This window comes from Pristis pectinata, chromosome 1, assembly GCF_009764475.1.
Source record: "Pristis pectinata isolate sPriPec2 chromosome 1, sPriPec2.1.pri, whole genome shotgun sequence".
Lineage (NCBI taxonomy): Eukaryota > Metazoa > Chordata > Chondrichthyes > Rhinopristiformes > Pristidae > Pristis > Pristis pectinata.
Window position 1 is genome coordinate 64439359 of NC_067405.1, and position 20795 is coordinate 64460153.

At 39.5% G+C, this 20795-nt stretch overlaps 1 protein-coding gene across 3 annotated transcripts in view; it reads right to left on the bottom strand.

Annotated features, from left to right (window-relative positions):
* vps8 (VPS8 subunit of CORVET complex) overlaps window positions 1–20795 on the bottom strand; it is a 458303-nt gene that overhangs the window by 343259 nt on the left and 94249 nt on the right. For all 3 annotated transcript variants that reach the window (XM_052016763.1, XM_052016780.1, XM_052016773.1), the window contains 6 exons: window positions 15789–15908; window positions 5060–5131; window positions 3776–3895; window positions 3333–3389; window positions 2195–2277; window positions 97–181 (listed from right to left, as the gene is read on the bottom strand). In XM_052016763.1, the coding sequence (XP_051872723.1) occupies window positions 97–181; window positions 2195–2277; window positions 3333–3389; window positions 3776–3895; window positions 5060–5131; window positions 15789–15908 (537 nt within the window). The remainder of the gene's footprint in view (window positions 1–96; window positions 182–2194; window positions 2278–3332; window positions 3390–3775; window positions 3896–5059; window positions 5132–15788; window positions 15909–20795) is intronic.

Genomic DNA, 20795 nt, shown 5'->3' on the forward strand with positions numbered 1-20795 from the left:
GATTTGCTTAGTATTGGTATTATTAGAAAAAAATAAGCAAACATACAAGTATTATGCAACACAATTAAAGTTCCTCTCCTATCTTTGCATATATACCTGCCGAATTGGGTCATTCAGGTAACAGCAGATGACCTTATCATAGAGTTGTTTCTTCTCGTACATGAATTCACAGACTTGATAGCTGGAAAGAAAAAGCTGTGATTACAAAATAATATTTTGAAAAATAACACTTACAGAAACACCTCACCCTCCTCCCAGGAAAACTGAGTCAGGTGAAAAGATATGGGGAGTGATTCAGACAATCTCATTACCTTTGGTTTGCTCTGCCAAAGATCCAGAAAAGATAAATGAGCCAGGTGAACTGAACTGAAACTACTTTGGTTCTAAACTTATACTGATCTATGTGATATAAATTCAAATGAGTAGCTCAATCAACTAGGAAGAAAGGATGAATTAATAAATAAGATTTGATTAAAGATGTTCAAACGTACACACACACACCATCTACAACTTCCCGATCATCATGGCTTTAATAATACAGAAAATATTGCATTAATCATATAACTTCAAGAAAGGGTTCCATGTAATTTTAATTAATTACATTACCCAAAGCATACATTTCTGCATATTTGCTGAAAAACAGTTATATTTCTAACTTCAGTCAGTTATGATGGAAGGTCCTCAATATGAAAGATTAATTTTGTTTCTTTCTGCACAGATTCTGCCTGACTGGCTATGCATTTCCAGCATTTATCTTTTATTCAGGTTTCCAGCATCCAGAGTAATGATGTTGTTTACACAACATTTGGTATATATGTCTTACTTTAATAATGCACTCAAATTCTGCAACCAAATGCTTGTTAAACTCTAAACACAATGGTTTGAGGTTGGATTAATTTACAGACTACCCGCAGAGAGAACATTCTTCACAATTAGATGCAGCATCCAGTCATATTTCACACTACCTCAAAACGCAAGCCTCTCAAAACCATTATTTTGATCCAAAACAGAACAGATCCCTTGAATAATTCAGATATTTCCATTCAATCTCAATTAAGTCTGGATATTTACAAAAAAAAGCCTTTTTTGCATAGAAAAATTCCGGTCTTATTCCTGCAGTACAGCCATTAGTAAAAGACAATTTTGTGAGACATTTTGGTTCAGGATGCAGTTGGACGCCGATTGAACAGAACCCTAATCCTTCCTTTAAACCATAACAAATAATCAAACAATTGGAACCAGAATTAGAATGTATTGCAGGGGTTCCCAATATGATAAAAATAAATGAAAATCAAAAACACTGCAGGTGCTGGAAATCTGAAAAGAAGCACAGATGCTGGAAGCATCCGGCAAGTCAGGCAGCATCTGTGGAAACAGGTTCTGACAAAGGGTCTGGGATCTGAAATGTTAACTGTTTCTCTTTCCACAGATGCTGCCTGACCTGCTGAGAATTTCTCATGATAACATTTCCATGAAAATGTACTGACTGAAAAGGAATTCTATCATCTGTCCCAAAGCTGTGCCTTAATTTATAATTCTAAACTTTCTCTATTTTCAAAACAGTAAAGTTTCAACAGTAAAACCATGCGAGGGAGTAAGACGAGCTCAAAAACAAAGGCACTGTTAATGTGCTCAGGAATGAACATGAATTCTGGCCCACATTAACCCTTGATTTATTATTGCTAGTCTATCATTTGTAGTGAAACAAATTATAAAATATTGACTAAATGTCTTGCAAATACTAATTAATAAATAAACCTATTCATTAATGCCCAATAGTCATAAATTAAATGTGAAAATCTACCTGCTTACTTTATACTGCTCTAAGGGGGACAAGAAGGCACATTTTAGTCAAGACATGGCTTGCTTAGTCCAAAAGACAGAAAAGACTCAATTTAGACATTTTGCATAAGAGAATGAATAAAGGGAACTTTTATCAGCAAAATAAGATGACATGGTTCAGGGAGATATCCCTTTTAAACCAATAACTTGGACAACCTATCGTACCTTTCTGTTTGACTTGTAAGAAGCTACTGAAAATATTTTTTTTAAAGATCAAGTTATCTTTTGAATTCAAGTGAATACAAATATCAAGTTCATCAGCAGCAAAATTACCAACCACGGCCACAAAATAAATCTTTATAAACTTGCTGAAGGAACAGGATATAATTGAAACCATTTCAACACAACTCACAATGCAGCTTTCTCTGCCATGGCAATCAGTCTGCTCTCATCAAACTGGACAATTCCTCCAGCCTGAAGCAGCTCTAGAAGAACCTAAAAGGAAACCAAATCCAATTAGTGTAATAAATAATACCATTCTTTTATTTTCCATACATGAACACATTTTCAATATTCAGTCTTCATCAAATGTATATGGCACTTGTTTAAAGATGTACAACTCTGGCCTTTCCAAGGATCTACACATGGCCCTCCCCTCTTCCTCAATTGCACTCTGCCCCAGTGGACTTCACTGGTCAATTTCCACACTTATTCAGAGCCACTTCTCCATCAACTTGCTTTGACCACCTTTGGTCATGAGGTTATCAAGTGCTTTTTTTTTCCACATCAGTCTCTTGTGCATCACTCCCTTTCCCACCATGAAACTGTGTGCCAAGGCTATGCTCTGCAATTCCTTCTTTAAAGCCTTCTACAGACCCACTTTCCTCTCCCTCCTCGGCATCTCCAACAACTCTCCACTTTGACTAAACTCTTGGATGCACTTTCTTATTCTTCTTTGGCCTCTCAATCATTTTGCCTGATTATTATTTCTAACATTAATCTGCCCTTTAGTTTATTGCCTGCCTTCTCTCACTTCATATGTGATCCAATCCACTGTTCTATTTTCTTCAACATATAAGCTGCATTCATTCGTAGCGTATAATTCTGGATCTATATCTTAATTATCTCTCCTCCCTCATCTACTCAATGTTAGTAATGAAGCAGCTTGAGATATTTTTTCCAACATTAAATGCTCATAAATTATTGTTGTTCCCAAAATAATTCAGGGATATTTTGCTGTACTTGATACTTCCACTGCATTCCTTTCATGCTCCACCTCCTGCTTCATTGTATTTTCCTCCTATCCTGCTTTTAAATACCATTTTAAGATTAGATAGAGTTAACCCTTTTCACATTTCACACAACTGTTTGACTGGCTGCAATGATTGGTGCTGACACTTCACAGCTAAATGCATCTTTGCACCAAAAAGGTCACTGGCAAATCTAAACCTAACCTTGGGAATCATAAATTGGAACATGGGATTCTTGCAGTTTGGACTCTGCAAATAGACAATCCAATTGCACATCACATTGCATCAATGCCACTCTACCTGTTGCCTTTCAGCATGTCGAGATTCATCATCAGGACTGCACAGAAACTCAAGAACCTAAACGACACAAGAGTGTACAGTTTTAGAAGTTGTTCAAATGCATTAATGGAATAGTTGAAAATTTTCCTTGCTTAAACTTTCCCACCCCCATTTCCTATCACAGACCATTGACTCTAGCTTGAGACTGAAGCAAAATGAGATGATATGTCAGTGCTAGCTCAGCCAAGTGTACTGCCAGTTGTCTTAAATGAGGTAGCAAGGCAGGTTGAAAATGAAAGGCACATTCTGTGGCACAGGAGTATTATTGGGCATTTACTTATTCACATATCAGGGTGGATTAAAAACTGAACCATTTTGTAGAAACAAAAGATTGGATAAGAAATTAGGAAATATCTAACTTTGCATCCAATTCTGAATCATCACACATGCTTAGAATAGCTCACCTGGTCAAAAAGCATTCTATTGACAAAGAGAGTGTTGTCTGGTTTTGCCAGCTGCCTTGCCAGAAAGGTAAACAGACACCCAACCTGTGATGGAGTAAAGTCTGAATTCTCCACCATTACCTAAAAGAAGTAACCAAAAAAAAATCAAACACAAAGAAACTCAGGTACCAGCTATCTACAGGACTGATACTCCCAATAACTAATTTCCGTGGAATCGGCAAATGACATATTCATACTAACACATTCCTATTTATCTGAGGGGTGGGGAGAATTACAAAAGATTAAAATGAAACCTTGAAATATTTGCAAAGAAATGTATCGTCATACCTGTAACATATAGTTAACCACCCTTGAATGCAAATTTCAGATTAAAAACTTCAAACCCTGTTGTCATTATGGTTTTCAACCAAGCTACTCCGAGAGTTTTAGCTCAGTATCCTTAACTTTCCCTGATGAAATGAGCATTAATATTTTAACCATAGTGGAACAAATCTCTTGCTCACATGCTCTAATTACAGTATAATTTTCATCATGCTGATGACAGCTCAGGAAGAACAGATGGGAAAAAAAGTGAGTGTGTGTGCACCAGAAATAGCTGGTAGGTACTTTTTACCAGCAGGAATGTGTTGTGCACAAATGGACACCAAGATTTAATTATTTCTAAATATACTGTCTACAAAACAAACAGTACAAATGTTGGGTTTCCTACAGCTAGTAATTCAACTGATGCCCCAAACCAGTTTCCCACTGTTTACAAGGCATGTCAGAATTGTGGCAGAATACTCTCCATTTGCCCAAATGAGTGCAGCTGCAGCAACGCCACTGCAACACCAAAGAAACTCCACTGCATCCAAGATAAATCAGCCGTGTGACAGGTTTTCCGAACACCACCCTCAATATACTTCCCCCATCACCAGCACACTGCAACTTTAATGTACATCAACAAATGCACTGCAGTTACTTGACAAGCCTACTGCAACAGCATCTCCCAAAGCATTAATCTCTAACACATGGAAGAATAAGGGCAGCACGCACATGGGATCATCACCACTGGAAGTTACCTTTTAAGGGAAACCTTCCTGAAGCATAAAGTTGTTCCTTCTTCACTACTGAGTTAGTGCTCAGGAACTTCTGATGTAACAACATTCGGATTCTTTTCACCACAAGGCCTGCAGCAGTTAAGGTGGTGGGTAAACCCCCGTCTTTCCAAGTGGGCTTCAGCAACAACCACATCCTATTCCACTGCAGAACCTATTGCCAAAACTTTTTTCAAAGAATTCTTACCTTGAGTAAGATGTCCACAATCCTCTGCTGATATTCCACTGCTTGCTTGTCATTTCTGAAGTCTTCAAATGTCTATTAAAAACAAGACAATTTTCTTAAATATGCTCTACACGCCAAACTGAATTTATGGAGGCTTTGAGAAGAAGAAGAACAGGCAAATCTTCCTTATGATTTTTACATTACTTGCCTTTAAGTAAGGCTCACTGCATCCTAATCTGCTCAGGTCAGCAGAAACATAGATCCATAACTATTAATAATACTGCTCCATAATTAAAGGCACAAAATGGAAAAGGTAGGCTGCACAAACCTTTCAAATCAATGAAATGTTGCTCTTAATATAAAATACAATGTGAAAATCTTGCACCACTTTGGTGCCTCAAAGCCTTTTACAATCAAAGTAGCACTTTTGAAGTTTAGACATTTTGTCAAAATTGCAACAGCCTATTTATACTAAACAACTTCCCAAAAACATAATAACCAGATAACTTCTAAGGTGCCCTTAAGGGCTAAATACTGGCCATGGCACAAGATGCAAACTTCCCTGCTCATCAAAATATTGCAATAGAATGCCTGAGACACAATGCCTGTTTAATATCTCATCTGCAGACGGCACCTTTGACAGTACAGTATTCCATTGGTACTTTAACAGCTCAGATTTTTTGAGATGGGGAGAGATGAATCTACAATGACCAGAAGAACTGTGCCAACAACCTAGCAAAAATAAATGTTTTTCCAAAAAAAATTGTAATGAAGTTGCATTGTAATTGGCATGATATTCTTGAGCAAGTATTACATTGTAGAACAAAAAACAGAATGCTGGAAGAAATCGGCAGATCAAGCAGCATCTATAGAGGCAAAAGATACAGGTCGCCATTTCGGGTCCAGAGCCTGCATCAGGACTGTTTCACTGTAGTCACATCTTTCAATGATCTGAGGCTGCTTTTTTTAAAAAAAATTAAAATACTGAAGATTATTTTTTGCAAGTTCTACTGGGGTGTGGACCTGATTTGGACATTTGGTTCTTGAGTTAGCAAAAATGATTGTGGAAACAAGTTTCAGGTATTAAAAAAAATCTGCATTTCACTAGCACCCCATGTTCAAAAGCAGCAGAAATGAGCCTGCTTTATCTCAATGAGGCTGTGAAACACAAACTTACACCTATGTCAACAAATCATTTTGATCAATTTACAAGTTTATGTTCTTTAATTTTGTAGAGGTATTTCATAACTTTTAAAAGTAAAGACTAAATGTGCACTTGAAATACCAACAGCTTTTAACTGTCTGATTTTGAACAAGGGAATAAATTCAACTTTGCTCTTCATATCCAGAGTGCAACATGAGTGAAGAGAGTCAGTTTTGGCAAGGTTCCAGGCTTTCAATAAACTAAAGCTACTTAATAATTCATATGTGGCCTCATCTCACTGACATGTTTTTAAAGCCGTCTCAGAGTGTGGCAAAAATCTGGGACGTCAATGGAAAATAAAGTCAAGCAGGGTCGGTAAGCGATGGGCAATCTGATATTGGCCGTTTTCCGCTGTCACCTAAAATGATTCCCAAACTTGTGGAAGCCATTATCACATCTTAGATTCTCACAAAGATAGTTATTAAAGAATATGGATACATTGAATACAAGATGTGCAAAAAGCTGAAGAATGGATAAGATTACTTCATCTGGATAAGATGCACTATCACCCTGAAATGTGCGACTAATACTTCAACTCATAGTAAGGGACAAGGTAAGGAATCTCAAAGTTCATGAGTTTGTAATTTGTTTGATAAGCTTACAGCCTGGTTTAGTACATGGAACTATGATGTTGTAACCATTACAGTTCCTCAGTGCAACGTCCTACACTCAATGAGATTCAGCTGCTTCATCAATAACCTTTCGTCATCATAATTTCAGAAGTGGGAACATTCACTGATGATCACACAATGTTTAATAATACTGAGGAAGTGACCAAGATGATTGATGAGGGTAGGACAGTGGATGTTGTCTACGTGGGCTTTAGTAGAACATTTGATAAAGGCCCTCATGGTAGGATGGTCCAGAAGATTAAGTCACATGGAATTCACTGTGCTTTGTTAAACTTGATCCAAAATTGACTTGGTCAAATCAGACAAAAGATAGTGGTAGAGCGGTGCTTTTCTAAATGGTGGTCTGTGACTAGTGGTGTTCTGCAAGGTACAATGCTGGGACCTCTGTTGTTTATAATATATTAATGATTTGGATGAAAATGTAGGTGGTACCTGATTAGTAAGTTTACAGATGACATGGAAATTGGTGGCACTGTGAATAGTGAGAAAGGTTGTCAAAGGATATAGCTGGATCTAGATCAGTTGGAAATTTGGGCAGAGAAATGACAGATGGCGTTTAATCCATACATGCATTTGGAAGGGATCTTGGGGTGCAAGTCCATAGCTCCCTGAAAGTGGCAACACAAGTGGATAGGGTGGTAAAGATGGTGCAAAGCATGCTTGCCTTCATCGCTTGAGACACTGAGATGTCAAGTAATGCTGCCACTGTATAAACCTTTGGTTGGACCACATTTGGAGTATTGTGGGCAGTTCCAGCTGCCACACCATAGAAAGAACGTGGAGTAATAGAACATGAAAACAAGCTATTCAGCTCACCACATCCAAGCTAGTCATTGGTCATCCATTCATAGTAATCCCATCTTCCAGCAATTAGTCCATAGCATTATATTCCTTGGCGATTCAAGTCCTTGTCTTAAAAATGCTGTCAGCGACTCTGCTTCCACCACTCTCAAAGGCAGTACATTCTAGGTACACCACTCCCTTGGTGAAAAAGGTCCCCCTCAGGTCCTCAAGGATAAGGGCAGTGGGCAGATGGGAGCATCAACTGCAGGTTCCCCTCCAAATTCCATACTATGGTCTCTTGGAAATACATCGCTGGTCCTTCACCAGAGCTGGGTCTAAACCTTGGAACTCTATACCCATCAGCACTGTGGACGTACCTTTGCTAGAAGGATTCAATAAAGTAGGTCACTAACTCCTTCCCAAGGGCAATTACATATGGGCAATAAATGCTGGCCTTGCATGAACATCAGTTTGGGTGAAGCCAAGAACAGCCTGAAAACATTACAGGGAGTTGTCTATAAGCCCCCAAACCACAGCGGTAATAGAGAGCACATTATATATCAGAAAATTAATGTGCATGTAACAAGGGCAATACATTAATCGTGGGTAACTTTAATTTACAATCAAAGTTAACAGCAAGAGAGGAGGATAAATTCAGGGAGTGTTTAAGAGATAGCTTTCTAGATCAAACTTAGATGTAAACTTATGCAAGGCATAGAAGGATATGGTCCTGATGCAGGCAAATAGGTTTAATGTAGATGGCAAAAAGGGTCTGCATGGATGTGGTGGGCCAAAGGACCTGGCTCAGCGCTGTACAACTCCATGACTCTGATTGCTAGAGGCTACCAGCAGAATGTGGGATTCAAGTTGTTCTATTCATCTTCATTTGCATCTGATGAGATCCCCCCAGCATATATTAAACCTGTTTGCCACCAACATTTACTGCCCCCTCTGCTCCTTCTTTTCTTCCCTAGGGTAGGCTGACCTGTGTTGATGGCCCCAGGCCTGGCATCATGTCTTGCTGGGAATAACCAATGATGTCTGCAGAGCAATTTGCTAGCAGACTCACCAAGCCAATGTCTGGCAACACACACTGCTAGCTGAGAAGTGAACTAAAGCCAGTAATTTTTGATAATTGATGCTTCAATTTCAAGCTTCAAGTCTGTATTCTTGTGCCTATTTGACAGACGGTAAGAAAGTCAGCAGACTTTTCCAGATACACTTTCCCTTGCATTAGACAACACATCAGGACTGTACATGCCTGAGCAATCTCACAAGTGCCTCCATTCAGTTTCCCCCATTCTTCAGAAAACCAGTGGAGTTTCCCTGCCACCTGCTTGCTTCGTGATTGGTGGAATAACACTCAACACTGCACGACCCTGCAAAATAACCCCTTATGTTTATTAGAAGTTCCATAAGACTAAGACCCTGAGATAATTGTAAATAACAGCTAATTGTGTGTATTAAGGACCAATGGGTATGCAGATTTCTCATTGTTCTGTTAGTGAACATGCTGCCCAATATCATGCAAAGCTAAACGAACTGAATCCATTGTTTGTGCAAAGGTACCTAAGCCACTTGCAGATTTTAGCTGCTTCAGGCTAAATCAAAAAACGTATACTCTCCTCTTGATAAATTAGCCTGTTATAGATAACATGTGCCATGAACTAGGGAAGATAGTAGGGCCTGCACTAGCTAGATAATCCAGTCAGATGTAATTCAGCCCATACACAGAACCTATTAAATACCCACTCAAGTGCAGCTACAGGATTGACCTGATAGTAGAAGTTGAAATCAAGTTTATTGTCATATGTACATGTGTGCACAGGTGCAAAGAAAAACTTACTTGCAGCAGCATCACAGGCACATAGCATCAGATTCACAAGAAAAAACATGTTAACAACATAATGGACTCCCTGATTACTACACCTAAAGGAAGTGCAGCCAGCTTCAGTTCCTGAAAGACCGGATTAAGGAGCTGGAGTTGGATGAACTGAGGATCATCCAGGAGGCTGAGCAAATCATAAATAGGACTTTTGAGCAGGTGGTTACACCCAGAGTGCAGGATTCAGGTAGTGAATGGGTGAGCACCGAGAGAGGTGGGGGGGAAGAAATCAGTGCAGGGTCCCCCTGTGGCCATTCCTCTCAGCAACAAGTATACCCCTTTGGATACTGCTGAGGGGAATGACCTATCTGGGCAATGCAGCAGCAGCTAGGCCAGTAGTACTGTGGTCGGCTCTGAGACTCAGAAGGGAAGGGTGAAGTCAGGCAGAGCGATAGTCATAGGGGACTCGATAGTTAGGGGGACAGGAGATTCTGCGACCGCAAAAGAGATGCCCGGATCGTGTGTTGCCTCCTGGGTGCTTGGGTCCTGGATGTCTCGGAGTGGTTGCAGAATATTCTTAAAGGGCAAGGTGAGCAGCCAGAAGTCATGGTGCACATTGGTACCAATGACATAGGCAGGAGAGCGGTAGAGGTCCTGCGCAATGAGTATAGGGAGTTAGGAAGGAGGCTGAAGAGCAGGACCTCCAAGGTAGTAATCTCCAGATTACACCCGGTGCCACAACCCAGTGAAGGAAAGAACAGGATGATAGCACAGACAAATGAGTGGCTGGGGAGATGATGCAGTGGGCAGGGTTTCAAGTTCTTGGATCATTGGAACCCTTTCTGGGGAAGGGGTGACCTGTACAAGAGGGACGGGTTGCACCTGAACTGGACGGGAACCAATATCCTGTAAGAGAGGTTTGCTAATGCTACTGGGGAAGGTTTCTTTTTAAATCTTTTCACTGAATTTCAAATTAATTCACATTAATATACATAACATTAATAATTATGCATATGGTGTGAAGAAATCGAGATAACAATAATAACAGTTAATATTTATACTCACAAGGAGTAAAATATATAATCTGGACCTCCCGCTCTCTTGCTAAGTGAACATGATACAAAAAAAAATTGAAAGGAAATTTGATTTTATGAAAAAACTCCCAAATCAAAAAAAAAGTATAATAATAAACAAAAGCAAACCAAAAACTTAAAAAAAAACTGGACTGATACTTCTTCGGTTAAAAAAAACATTATTATGCCATTAGCTCCGCTCCTCTACATTCAAAGGTTATTGAAAGGGATTCGAAAAAGGTCTGCTTACATCATATGGAAATATTGAATAAATGGACTCCAAACTTGATCAAATTTAAGCGAAGGATCAACAGTACCACTCCTAATTTTTTCTAAGTTTAAACATGTTATAGTTTGAGAAAACCATTGGAATGTGGTAGGGGGTATAGGGTCCTTCCATTTAAATAGAATGGATCTCTTGGCCATTAATGTAACAAAAGCAATCATACGACAAGCAGAAGCAGATAAATGGCCAGAATCCATCATTGGTAAACCAAAAATTGCAGTAATAGGATAGGGTTGTAAATCAATATTCAATACTGTTGAAATAATATTAAAAATGTCTTTCCAATATTTTCCCAAAAGAGGACAGGACCAAAACGTGTGTCAAGGAAGCCACCTCCAAATTACATCTGTCACATATAGGATTTATATGGTGATAAAAACGGGCTAACTTGTCCTTCAACATATGGGTCCTGTGAACCACCTTAAACTGTATCAAAGAATGTCTAGCACACATCGAAGATTATTAACTAACTGGAAAATTTTCTTCCATGTCTCTGTAAGTAAGAGTATCTGGAGTTCTCTTTCCCATTCATTCTTAATTTTATCAAGTGTCTCTAGACGTATTTTCATAATCAGATCATAAATTATTGCTATCGAGCCCTTCTGATAAGGATTAAAACCTAAGATTTTTCCTGTAATTTCAGTTTTATATAGTATTGGAAAAGAAGGTAAAGTAACTTTTTAAAAGTTTCTAATCTGTAAATATCAAAAAAAGTGTGATCTAGGCAAATTGTATTTATTAGACAGCTGTTCAAAAGACATAAAATAGTTATCAATGAATAAATCACGAAAGCATGTTATTCCCTTCATTTTCCATGAAGAAAAAGCTAAATCAATTCTGGATGGTTGAAAGAAAAAATTAGATTGGATAGGACTTGATAAAATAAATTTATTCAATCCAAAAAATTTACAAAATTGAAACCATAATTGTATTGTATGTTTAACTATTGGGTTAGTCATTTGTTTACTTAATTTAGTAAGTACGAAAGGGAGTGAGGCTCCTAAAATAGAAGCTAATGAAAATCGTTGCACTGATTCATACTCAAGATACACCCATTGAGGACATTGAATTACATCTAAATCTTGTGCCCAGAAAATTAAATATCTAATATTAATTGCCCAATAGTAAAATCTAAAGTTAGGCAAAGCCATACCACCATCCTTTTTTAATTTTTGTAAATATTTCTTTCTTAACCTTGGGTTTTTATTCTGCCATATATATGAAAGAATTTTAGATTCAACAGTATCGAAAAAGGATTCTGGGGAAGGTTTAAGCTGGCTTTGCAGGGGTATGGGAACTGGAACAACAGGTTAGTAAGTGAGGGAACGGGCAGGAGGGCTGATGTCAGGGAATGTAGTATTAGGCAGATTCCTAATAACAGATGTGATGGGACGAATGGTTTGAAGTGTTTGCACTTTAATGCTAGGAGTATCATGGGCACGAGTGATGAACTTAGAGCATGGATCAGTACATGGAACTATGATGTTGTGGCCATTACAGAAACTTGGTTGAGGAAGGGACAGGAATCGGTGATCGATGTACCAGGGTTTCGAAGTTTCAAGAAGAATAGAGAGGGGCATAAAAGAGGGGGAGGAGTTGCAATACTAATTAGAGATAATATATCAGCTGTGCTCCGGGGAGACATAATGGAGGGCTTGGACAGAGTCTATATGGGTAGAACTCAGGAATAGGAAGGGTTGAATCACTCTCTTGGGGGTGTACTATAGACCTTCCAATAACCACTGGGACATTGAGGAACAGATATGCAAACAGATTAGGGAAATGTGTAAAAAATTACAGGGTTGTGGTCATGGGAGACTTCAACTTCCCTAATATAAATTGGGACCTTTTTAGTGCAAGGGGTTTAGATGGGGCAGAATTTGTTTGGTGTATCCAGGAGGGGTTCTTAAATCAATATGTTGACAGTCCAACAAGGGGAGAGGCTATTCTGGACCTGGTGTTGGGTAATGAGCCTGGCCAGGTGACTCACCTATCAGTGGGTGAGCAATTGGGGAACAGTGACCACAGTTCATTAACTTTCAGGATAGCTATAGATAAGGATAGGTATGGGGTGAGCAGGAGGGTTTTAAATTGGAGCAGGGCTAATTATGAAGGCATAAGGTAGAAACTAGGTAGAGTAAACTGGGAACATCTTTTTGCTGGCAAGTTCATGTCAAACATGTAGAAAATGTTCAAGGATCAAATCCACAGGGTACAGGATAGGTATGTCCTAATTAGAAGGAAGGACATGAATGGCAAAATAAGAGAACCTTGTGTCCAGAGAAATGATGAACTGAGTCAAGAAGAAAAAGGACAAGTATGTAGAGCTTCGGAAGTTAGGATCAGATAGAGCACATGAGGACTATAAAGAAGCTAGAAATGATCTCAAGAAAGGAATTAGGAAAGCCAGGAGGGGCCACGAAAAGTCCTTTTCAAGTAGGATTAATCCAAAGGCATTCTATACCTATGTAAGGAATAATAGGATATCGAGGGAAAGGGTAGGACCACTTAAGGATAAAGAAGGGAATCTATGTTTGGATACAGAGGATGTGGGTGAGGTTCTGAATGAGTATTTCTCTTCAGTATTTACCCAGGAAAGGGACATGCAGGACGCAGAAATTGGAACTGAGGGCATAAACGTGTTAGGGCATTTAGAGGTCAAGGAGGAGGTAGTGTTAAGTCTCCTAAACAGTATTAAAGTGGATCAGTCCCCGGGGCCCGATGAGATATACCCCAGGTTACTGAGGGAGGCGAGAGAGGAAATTGCAGGGGCGGTGACCAGTATCTTTGTGTCCTCTTTGACCACGGGTGAGGTCCCGGAGGATTAGCGAGTGGCTAATGTTGTTCCTTAAGAAAGGAACAAGGGAAAATCCGGGGAACTATAGACCGGTGAGTCTCACATCAATTGTAGGGAAATTGCTGGAGAAAATTCCTTGAGATAAGATGTACAAGCATCTGGAATCCAATGGCTTGATTAGGGAAAGCCAGCATGGCTCTGTGCAGGGCAAGTCACGTCTTACGAACCTGGTTGAATTTTTTGACAAGGTGACGAGAGAGATTGATGAAGGTAGAGCTGTGGATGTCATCTATATGGATTTCAGTAAGGCATCTGACAATGTCCCACATAATAGGTTAATCAAGAAAGTTCGGATGCATGCTGTCAGTGGAGAATTGGCTGTGTGGATCCAGAACTGGTTTGTCCATAGAAGACAGAGGATGGTGGTTGAAGGAACTTAGTCGGGCTGGAGGCCTGTGAGTAGTGGTGTTCCACAGGGATCTGTACTGGGACCTTTGCTGTTTGTGATATACATAAATGACCTGGATGAGTATGTTGATGGGTGGGTTAGGAAGTTTGCAGAGGCTATCAAGATTGGTGGAGTTGTGAATAGTGTAGAAGACTGGCGACGGATACAGCGTGATATAGATCAGTTGCAGATGTGGGCAGATAAATGGCAGATGGATTTTAACCCAGATAAATGTGAGGTGTTGCACTTTGATAGGACTAATGTTAAGAGGCAGTACACTGTTAAGGGCCTTAACAGTGTTGAAGAGCAGAGAGACCTTGGGGTGCAAGTCCATAGCTCATTGAAAGTGGCTACACAGGTAGATAGGGTGGTTAAGGCAGCTTATGGAATGCTTACTTTTATTAATCGAGGTATTGAGTATAGGAATCAAGTTATGATGCATCTCTATAGAATTCTGGTTAGACTGCATTTGAAGTATTGCGTGCAATTCTGGTCACCTCACTATAGGAGAGGGTGCAGAGGAAGTTTACTAGGATGCTGCCTGGATTAGAGTGCATGTGCTATCAGGAGAGGCTGGACAAACTTGGGCTCTTTTCTCTGGAGCAGTGGAGGCTAAGGGGTGATCTGCTGGAAGTGTATAAAATTATGAAGGGCATAGATAGAGTGGACAAGCAATATCTTTTTCCCCACTATTGAGTGATTCAATACCAGAGGGCATAGGTTCAGAAGAGACGTGAGGGGTAAGTTTTTACTCAAAGTGGTGGATGCCTGGAATGGGTTGCCTAATAGGGTGGTGGAGGCAAATTCATTGGGGGGCTTTTAAGAGGGGCTTGGATGGGCACATGAATGAGAGGAAAATGGAGGGATATAGGCATTCTGCAGGTAGGAGGAATTAGCTATGTCGGCACAGCATTGTGGGCCGAAGGGCCTGTTCTGTGCTGTATTGTTCTATGTACAAATTATACAATAGTGATTGATAATGGCACCACTCATGATTAAAATGCTTATTACACTCACAGCCTGGACCCATAATTTAAGAATAATCACTTATCAGCTGCGGTTCTATGAATAGGACTCACGCCTTTCGACATTATGGGTGCAAGTTCAACCTTAAGCACAAAATCTGGTTGGACACTCCATGTAGTACTGAGGGAATACTGCATTGGCAGAGGTGTCATCTTTCAGATGAAACATTAAACAATAAACTGCTTTCTCAGGTAGATGCATAAAATTCTTTGGCACTGTTTTGAAGAACTGTTACCTTGGCATCCAGGGTAAAGTCACTATAAATAGATTATCTGCCATCATCTCATTGCTGGCTGTATAATCGTACAGTGTGCTGCCACACTTCCTACATTACAACAGGGGTTACATTTCAAAATTACTTCACAGCTGGAAAAAGCATAGTTGGTCCCAAGGTGTTAAAAAAAAAGAGACAAGCATTTCTATTATCAACTAAAGGAGAACTGCAAGTACACACAGCAACATAAGCTATCAAGAATTAAAGAATTGTTGTGGAATAAACACTAGCATGAACAGGTCACCTTCATAAGTAGTCATCTGTTATGAAACTATATGTCAGCAGTTCAATTTATTGACATCTTATTTAAGTTCTTTATGCCATGTGTACCGAACCATTGGTAAAACAAAATTTGAATACACTTTTAATGAAACTGAAATTGCTGAAGCAAAAATACTGTACCAGCGCCAAAACATTAAGAAACTCTCGGGTATCGAAGTGAAGGAGTGTCCTGATTTGAGGATATAACTCTTCATCAGAAGCTACTTCAGTTGAGTGCAAACGGATCAGAAACTCAAAGACCTGAAACAACCCAAAAGTACAAAAACATGTATCAAAGAGATGCTCTGAATTAGCTTCATCTTTCAAATGCACTTTCACACAGATGTGACATAAAAAGCCTTTTTGTTCTTAACAAAGCTTTTGGACCACAGGAGATGCATTTATAAACAGCAATAGAGCATTTTTAATGAGCTGTAAGCATAAAGCCCAAGTTCATGGCTGATGTATAATTGTTCTAGCTGAAGCATTGAATAGACAGCAAATGCTGCAGAGTATCACATAGCACAGCTTCAAAAACAATTAAAAATGAATCCGACCAACACAGAGTTACTCCAAGATCTCAGTGAGATAGAGCACGTTGTTTTATTTTATATCATCAATGAGACGCAAAGGACGAATATTGTATAGAATCTCTCCACTCATTTACTGCAGTCTTAATTAGAGATAGTTGCTTTCTTCTTGAACAGGTTCTGTACAAATTTGTTCAGAAGGGGTAATGCCCTTCAAGACTTCACAACTTTCTGAGTTTGGAGACCAGCAGAGTGCTTGGACTAGAAAAGCCCATTTAGTGAGGACTCCAAAGGTATTCTGGAATTTATTTCATGGAATCAGGGTGGACATTCCAGTAATTTCTTTTTCTTTGGAAAGTTTGAGTTTGGAATACAGTGGGGATAAGCAGTCAATTTAAGAATTGGGGAAAATAGAGTATGGAATATGGTCTCTTTCAAAATTTGGGAGAGAGCTGCATCAGATTCTCTATCAGAAATGCTTGCAAGGCCAATTTTATATTGAGCATTATGGACAGTTCTGAGTCCTTGAGACTAGGATAGTGAATCAACATCAAATGACGTACTAAGCACATTTGATTTCACATGCACAAAATTCTACCATGCACAAAAAACCACGAAGCGGCCTTTGGATGTTCATGAGTGGTAGAATCTGGAGGGGAGGTGATGGGAATGTGTGGAGAATAAAATGGGTTAATATAGGATTAATGAAAAAAAATTGTGCTTGATGGTCAGCATGGATGAAGTGGGCAAAAAGGCCCATTTCCAACTCTATCTCCCTATGATTCAAAAGATTTCTAGCCTTTATTTTCCACAATTGTTAAGTTAGCTGCATATTAAAACACCATGGTACAAGATTAGATATACCACCACAAAATCAGTCCAATCCTAGAACAGTCTGAGGTACTGAATTAGTGTGTACCTCTAGTGTAGCAGTTAGCGTAATGCTATTACAGCGCCAGCGACCCGGGTTCAATTCCAGCCACTGTCTGCAAGGAGTTTGTACGTTCTCCCCATGTCTGTGTGGGTTTCTTCCGGGTGCTCCGGTTTCCTCCCACATTCCAAAGACGTACGGGTTAGGAAGTTGTGGGCATGCTATGTTGGCGCCAGAAGCGTGGCAACACTTGTGGGCTACCCCCAGAACACTCTAAGCAAAATATGTAGTTCACTGTGTGTTTCGATGTACACGTGACTAATAAAGAAATCTTAATTCAGGCTGCTGGCCAATGGCTATTTCTTGTCACCAGACTGATTTCACTTTGAAGGAGACACTCACATAGAAAATGCCACCATAAAGACGATGAGAAACAAAGAAAAAAACTGGAGGAGCAGATCGGAATTGTCTCCTCCTTGCTGCACTTACTAATTTACAAGTCTGCAGCTGACACAAAAAGTTAGTGTGTGGATAGCGAGGAAGGTTGTCTACAGCTATAGTAGGATATAGATCTATTGGAAAGTTGATGGAGCATTGGCAGATGGAATTTAATCCTGAAGGGAGGGTAAGCAGCCAGAGCTCGTGGTCCATATTGGTACCAATGTCATAGGCAGAAATGGGAGATGAGATCCTGCAAAGTGATTTAGGGAGCTAGGTAGCAAGTTAAAAAGCAAGACTTCCAGGATCGTGCCACATACTAGTGAGGCAAGAAATAGAAATGTAGTGCCATTCAATACATAGCTAAGGGGCTGGTGCAGGAGAACTTCAGGTATATGAATCACTGGGATCTTTTCCAGGGCAGGTGGGACCCGTACAAAAAGGACGGGTTGCACCTGAACGGGAGGAGAACCAATATTCTCGCAGGGTAGTTTGCTAGTGCTACCCAGGAGAGTTTAAGCTAGAGTGGAATGGGATGGGGAACCAGAGCAGCAGGTCAGTAAGTGGAGGGGTTGAGGGGAAGATAGATGTTAGGACAAGTGCAAATCTGAAATGAAGGACAGGCAGCAAGAAGTGGGACTAGTGCAATGGGACGTGAAAGCATAAGAGATTTAGTTTAATTTGGCATAGTCTTCAGCAAAGACATCATGGGCCTGTTCCTGTTCTGCACTGTTCTATATAAGAGTGAGGTGATGCATTCTGGGAAGTCAAATAGGGGTAGGACATAAACAGTAAATGGTGGGGCGCTAAGGAATATTGATGAACTGAAGCAATTTGATGTCCACGTCCATAATTCCCTGAATGTGGCAACACTGGTAAATAGGGTGGTGAAGATGGCATACAGTGTGCTTGCCTTCATAGGTCAGGGCACAGAATAGAAGAGTTGGGACATTTCGTTCCAACTTTACAAAGCACTTGTTTAACCACATTTGGAGTATTGTGTACAGTTCGCCAAATTATAGGAAGGATGTGGTCAAGCTATACCAGTGCAGAAGGGATGACATTACCTGGATTGGGTGACTTTAGTTATGAGGAGAGATTGGATAAGCTGGGCTTGTTTTTCCTGGAGTGAAAGAGGTTTAGGCGCGGTGGGGGGGGGGGGGGGGGGGTGCAGGCAGGTGGTGACCTGATAGGGGTATATAAAATGCATAGATAGAATCTCTTTTCCATGGTAGGCACATCAAAAACAGGAGGGCCTAGATTTAAGGTCGGAGAAAGGAATTTTCAATGGGATTTGAGGGGAATGTTTTCTTTTAATATACAGAGTGTGGTTGATATCTGGAACTCACTGCCAGAAGAGATGGTGAAGTCAGATACAATCACGATATTTAAGAGACATTTAGACAGTTACTTAAATCGGCAAAGTATGGCAGGATATGGACCTAATGTTATCAAATAGGATTAGTGTAGATGAGCAAAAAGGTTGGCATAGACATGGTGGGCTGAAAGGCCCATTTCTGTGTTGTACAACTTGATTCTAGATCAATAAAATCCTATTAATAAATCTGGCTTCTGCACAATTTTGAATATTAATTGTCACAAGATGAGCAGCTTTTGTTACTGCACACAGTAGGAAGCCTGGGAGAGGAATGTTGGAAACTAATTACATAAGAGTGAGCATGGATGAGTCTTTAAAACAAAGCAATAACAAAAACAACAAAAAAAGAAAACAAGTTTTCCTGTGCAAGGAATATAGGGGAAGGTGAACATGGGAAGGGAATTAGAGGGCAGGGGGAGAATAAAAGATAGGAAAGACTTTCCATGGAGACTAAAATTGCACAATATAGCTGTAAGTACAACTCTAAAAATAGCATATTACCCTCAAGAAAGAATTTAAAAGCATGGTCAAAGCAGAGATAACTAGAATACCAGAAAGTAAAACTAAAGAAAAAATATTCTAATGTAACAAGAGATGGACTGCTCATTCAAGTTTCTGTTGAGAACCTGGATCCAGAGGCGTATGCAGAATATTCATTCAACAAATCAGTTCTTCCAGCATTTAATTTCTCCATGGAACACCTCTTCAGAACAAATCTTTATAATTATTGAGGTATGCCTGGTTGTCTCACTAGCCTTGAATATTATGGAGATTCCCTATTGGACTGGGACACAGGAGATGCTCTCCAAATATTTATATACCCTAGTACATAATTTACAATGCATTCCCTCACTGGCTTGTGAATGTGCTCATTGTAGAATAACAAAACCAACCACACGAATTTAAACTTGCAGCTCCCATGTGGCCATTCCAATAGTCTCATATTCATACTCCATAAGATATGCAATCATTATTTTGTTAGGGAACACTGATGACTGCTGTGTGGAACAGAATCATAACTTATGATGACAAGCTTCTCAGTCTATCTACTGATCTATTGTGATTAACAACACAATATATAGTCACCTCTGAACTCTTCATAATGTTTTGTCCACAGTGGTCACTGTGCAGAAAGCCAACATCCACAATGACTGCACTGTAAAGTTTAGTTAGTCAAAACAAATTTATTAAATTGGAAGTTTATGGTCACAAAAATTGTTGATGCCTTTAGACTCAGTAGCACCACAAGTGTATTTCAAGCAGCCCACCAATACACAGCTGACACAAACACAAAGACCAAATGACTCCTGTTGTGTTGCAAATGCTTAATTTAAGTTTGTTCTCCAGTTATTTTTTCAACTCTTTCCTAATAATCAGAAACATCTGCAGTTTAGACAGTCGAAAAATAAGACCTACTTCTTGTCTTCTATTATTGCAGTTTTAATGCTATTTCAGAAGCATATGCCATTTATGCTTTCATATGGGAAGGGGCCTACTTTGCACAAGAGTTCACAATAATAAGGCTGAGAATGCAAAATCAGATTGCAGTATGGTAATGCATGCAATTGGTTCCCTGTACTTATATGTGCTGGGTCACTGCCATGTTATATTCTATGATTCTACTTAAAAGAATCTTTCCTAAAACTATTTTCCAAAGAGATACAGAGACCTTAGCAACTTCTTCAGTTAACTATCAATATTTTCTTATAAATAATCAAAATCATCAATACAGAGGATTGATGAATGTATAGACTGATAAACAGAATTATCTTTTGGATGCTACTGGTAGTTTAACATGGTGACTGGAATTAATATGTTTCTAAAGACAAGAAATTCAGCTCCCAAAAGTAAGATGAAAGGGGCAAGTGCCAGGATGTAACTAATGGTCATTCAACTGGTTGTGACTGCACTGTCCTGGTTCTAGTTTTATT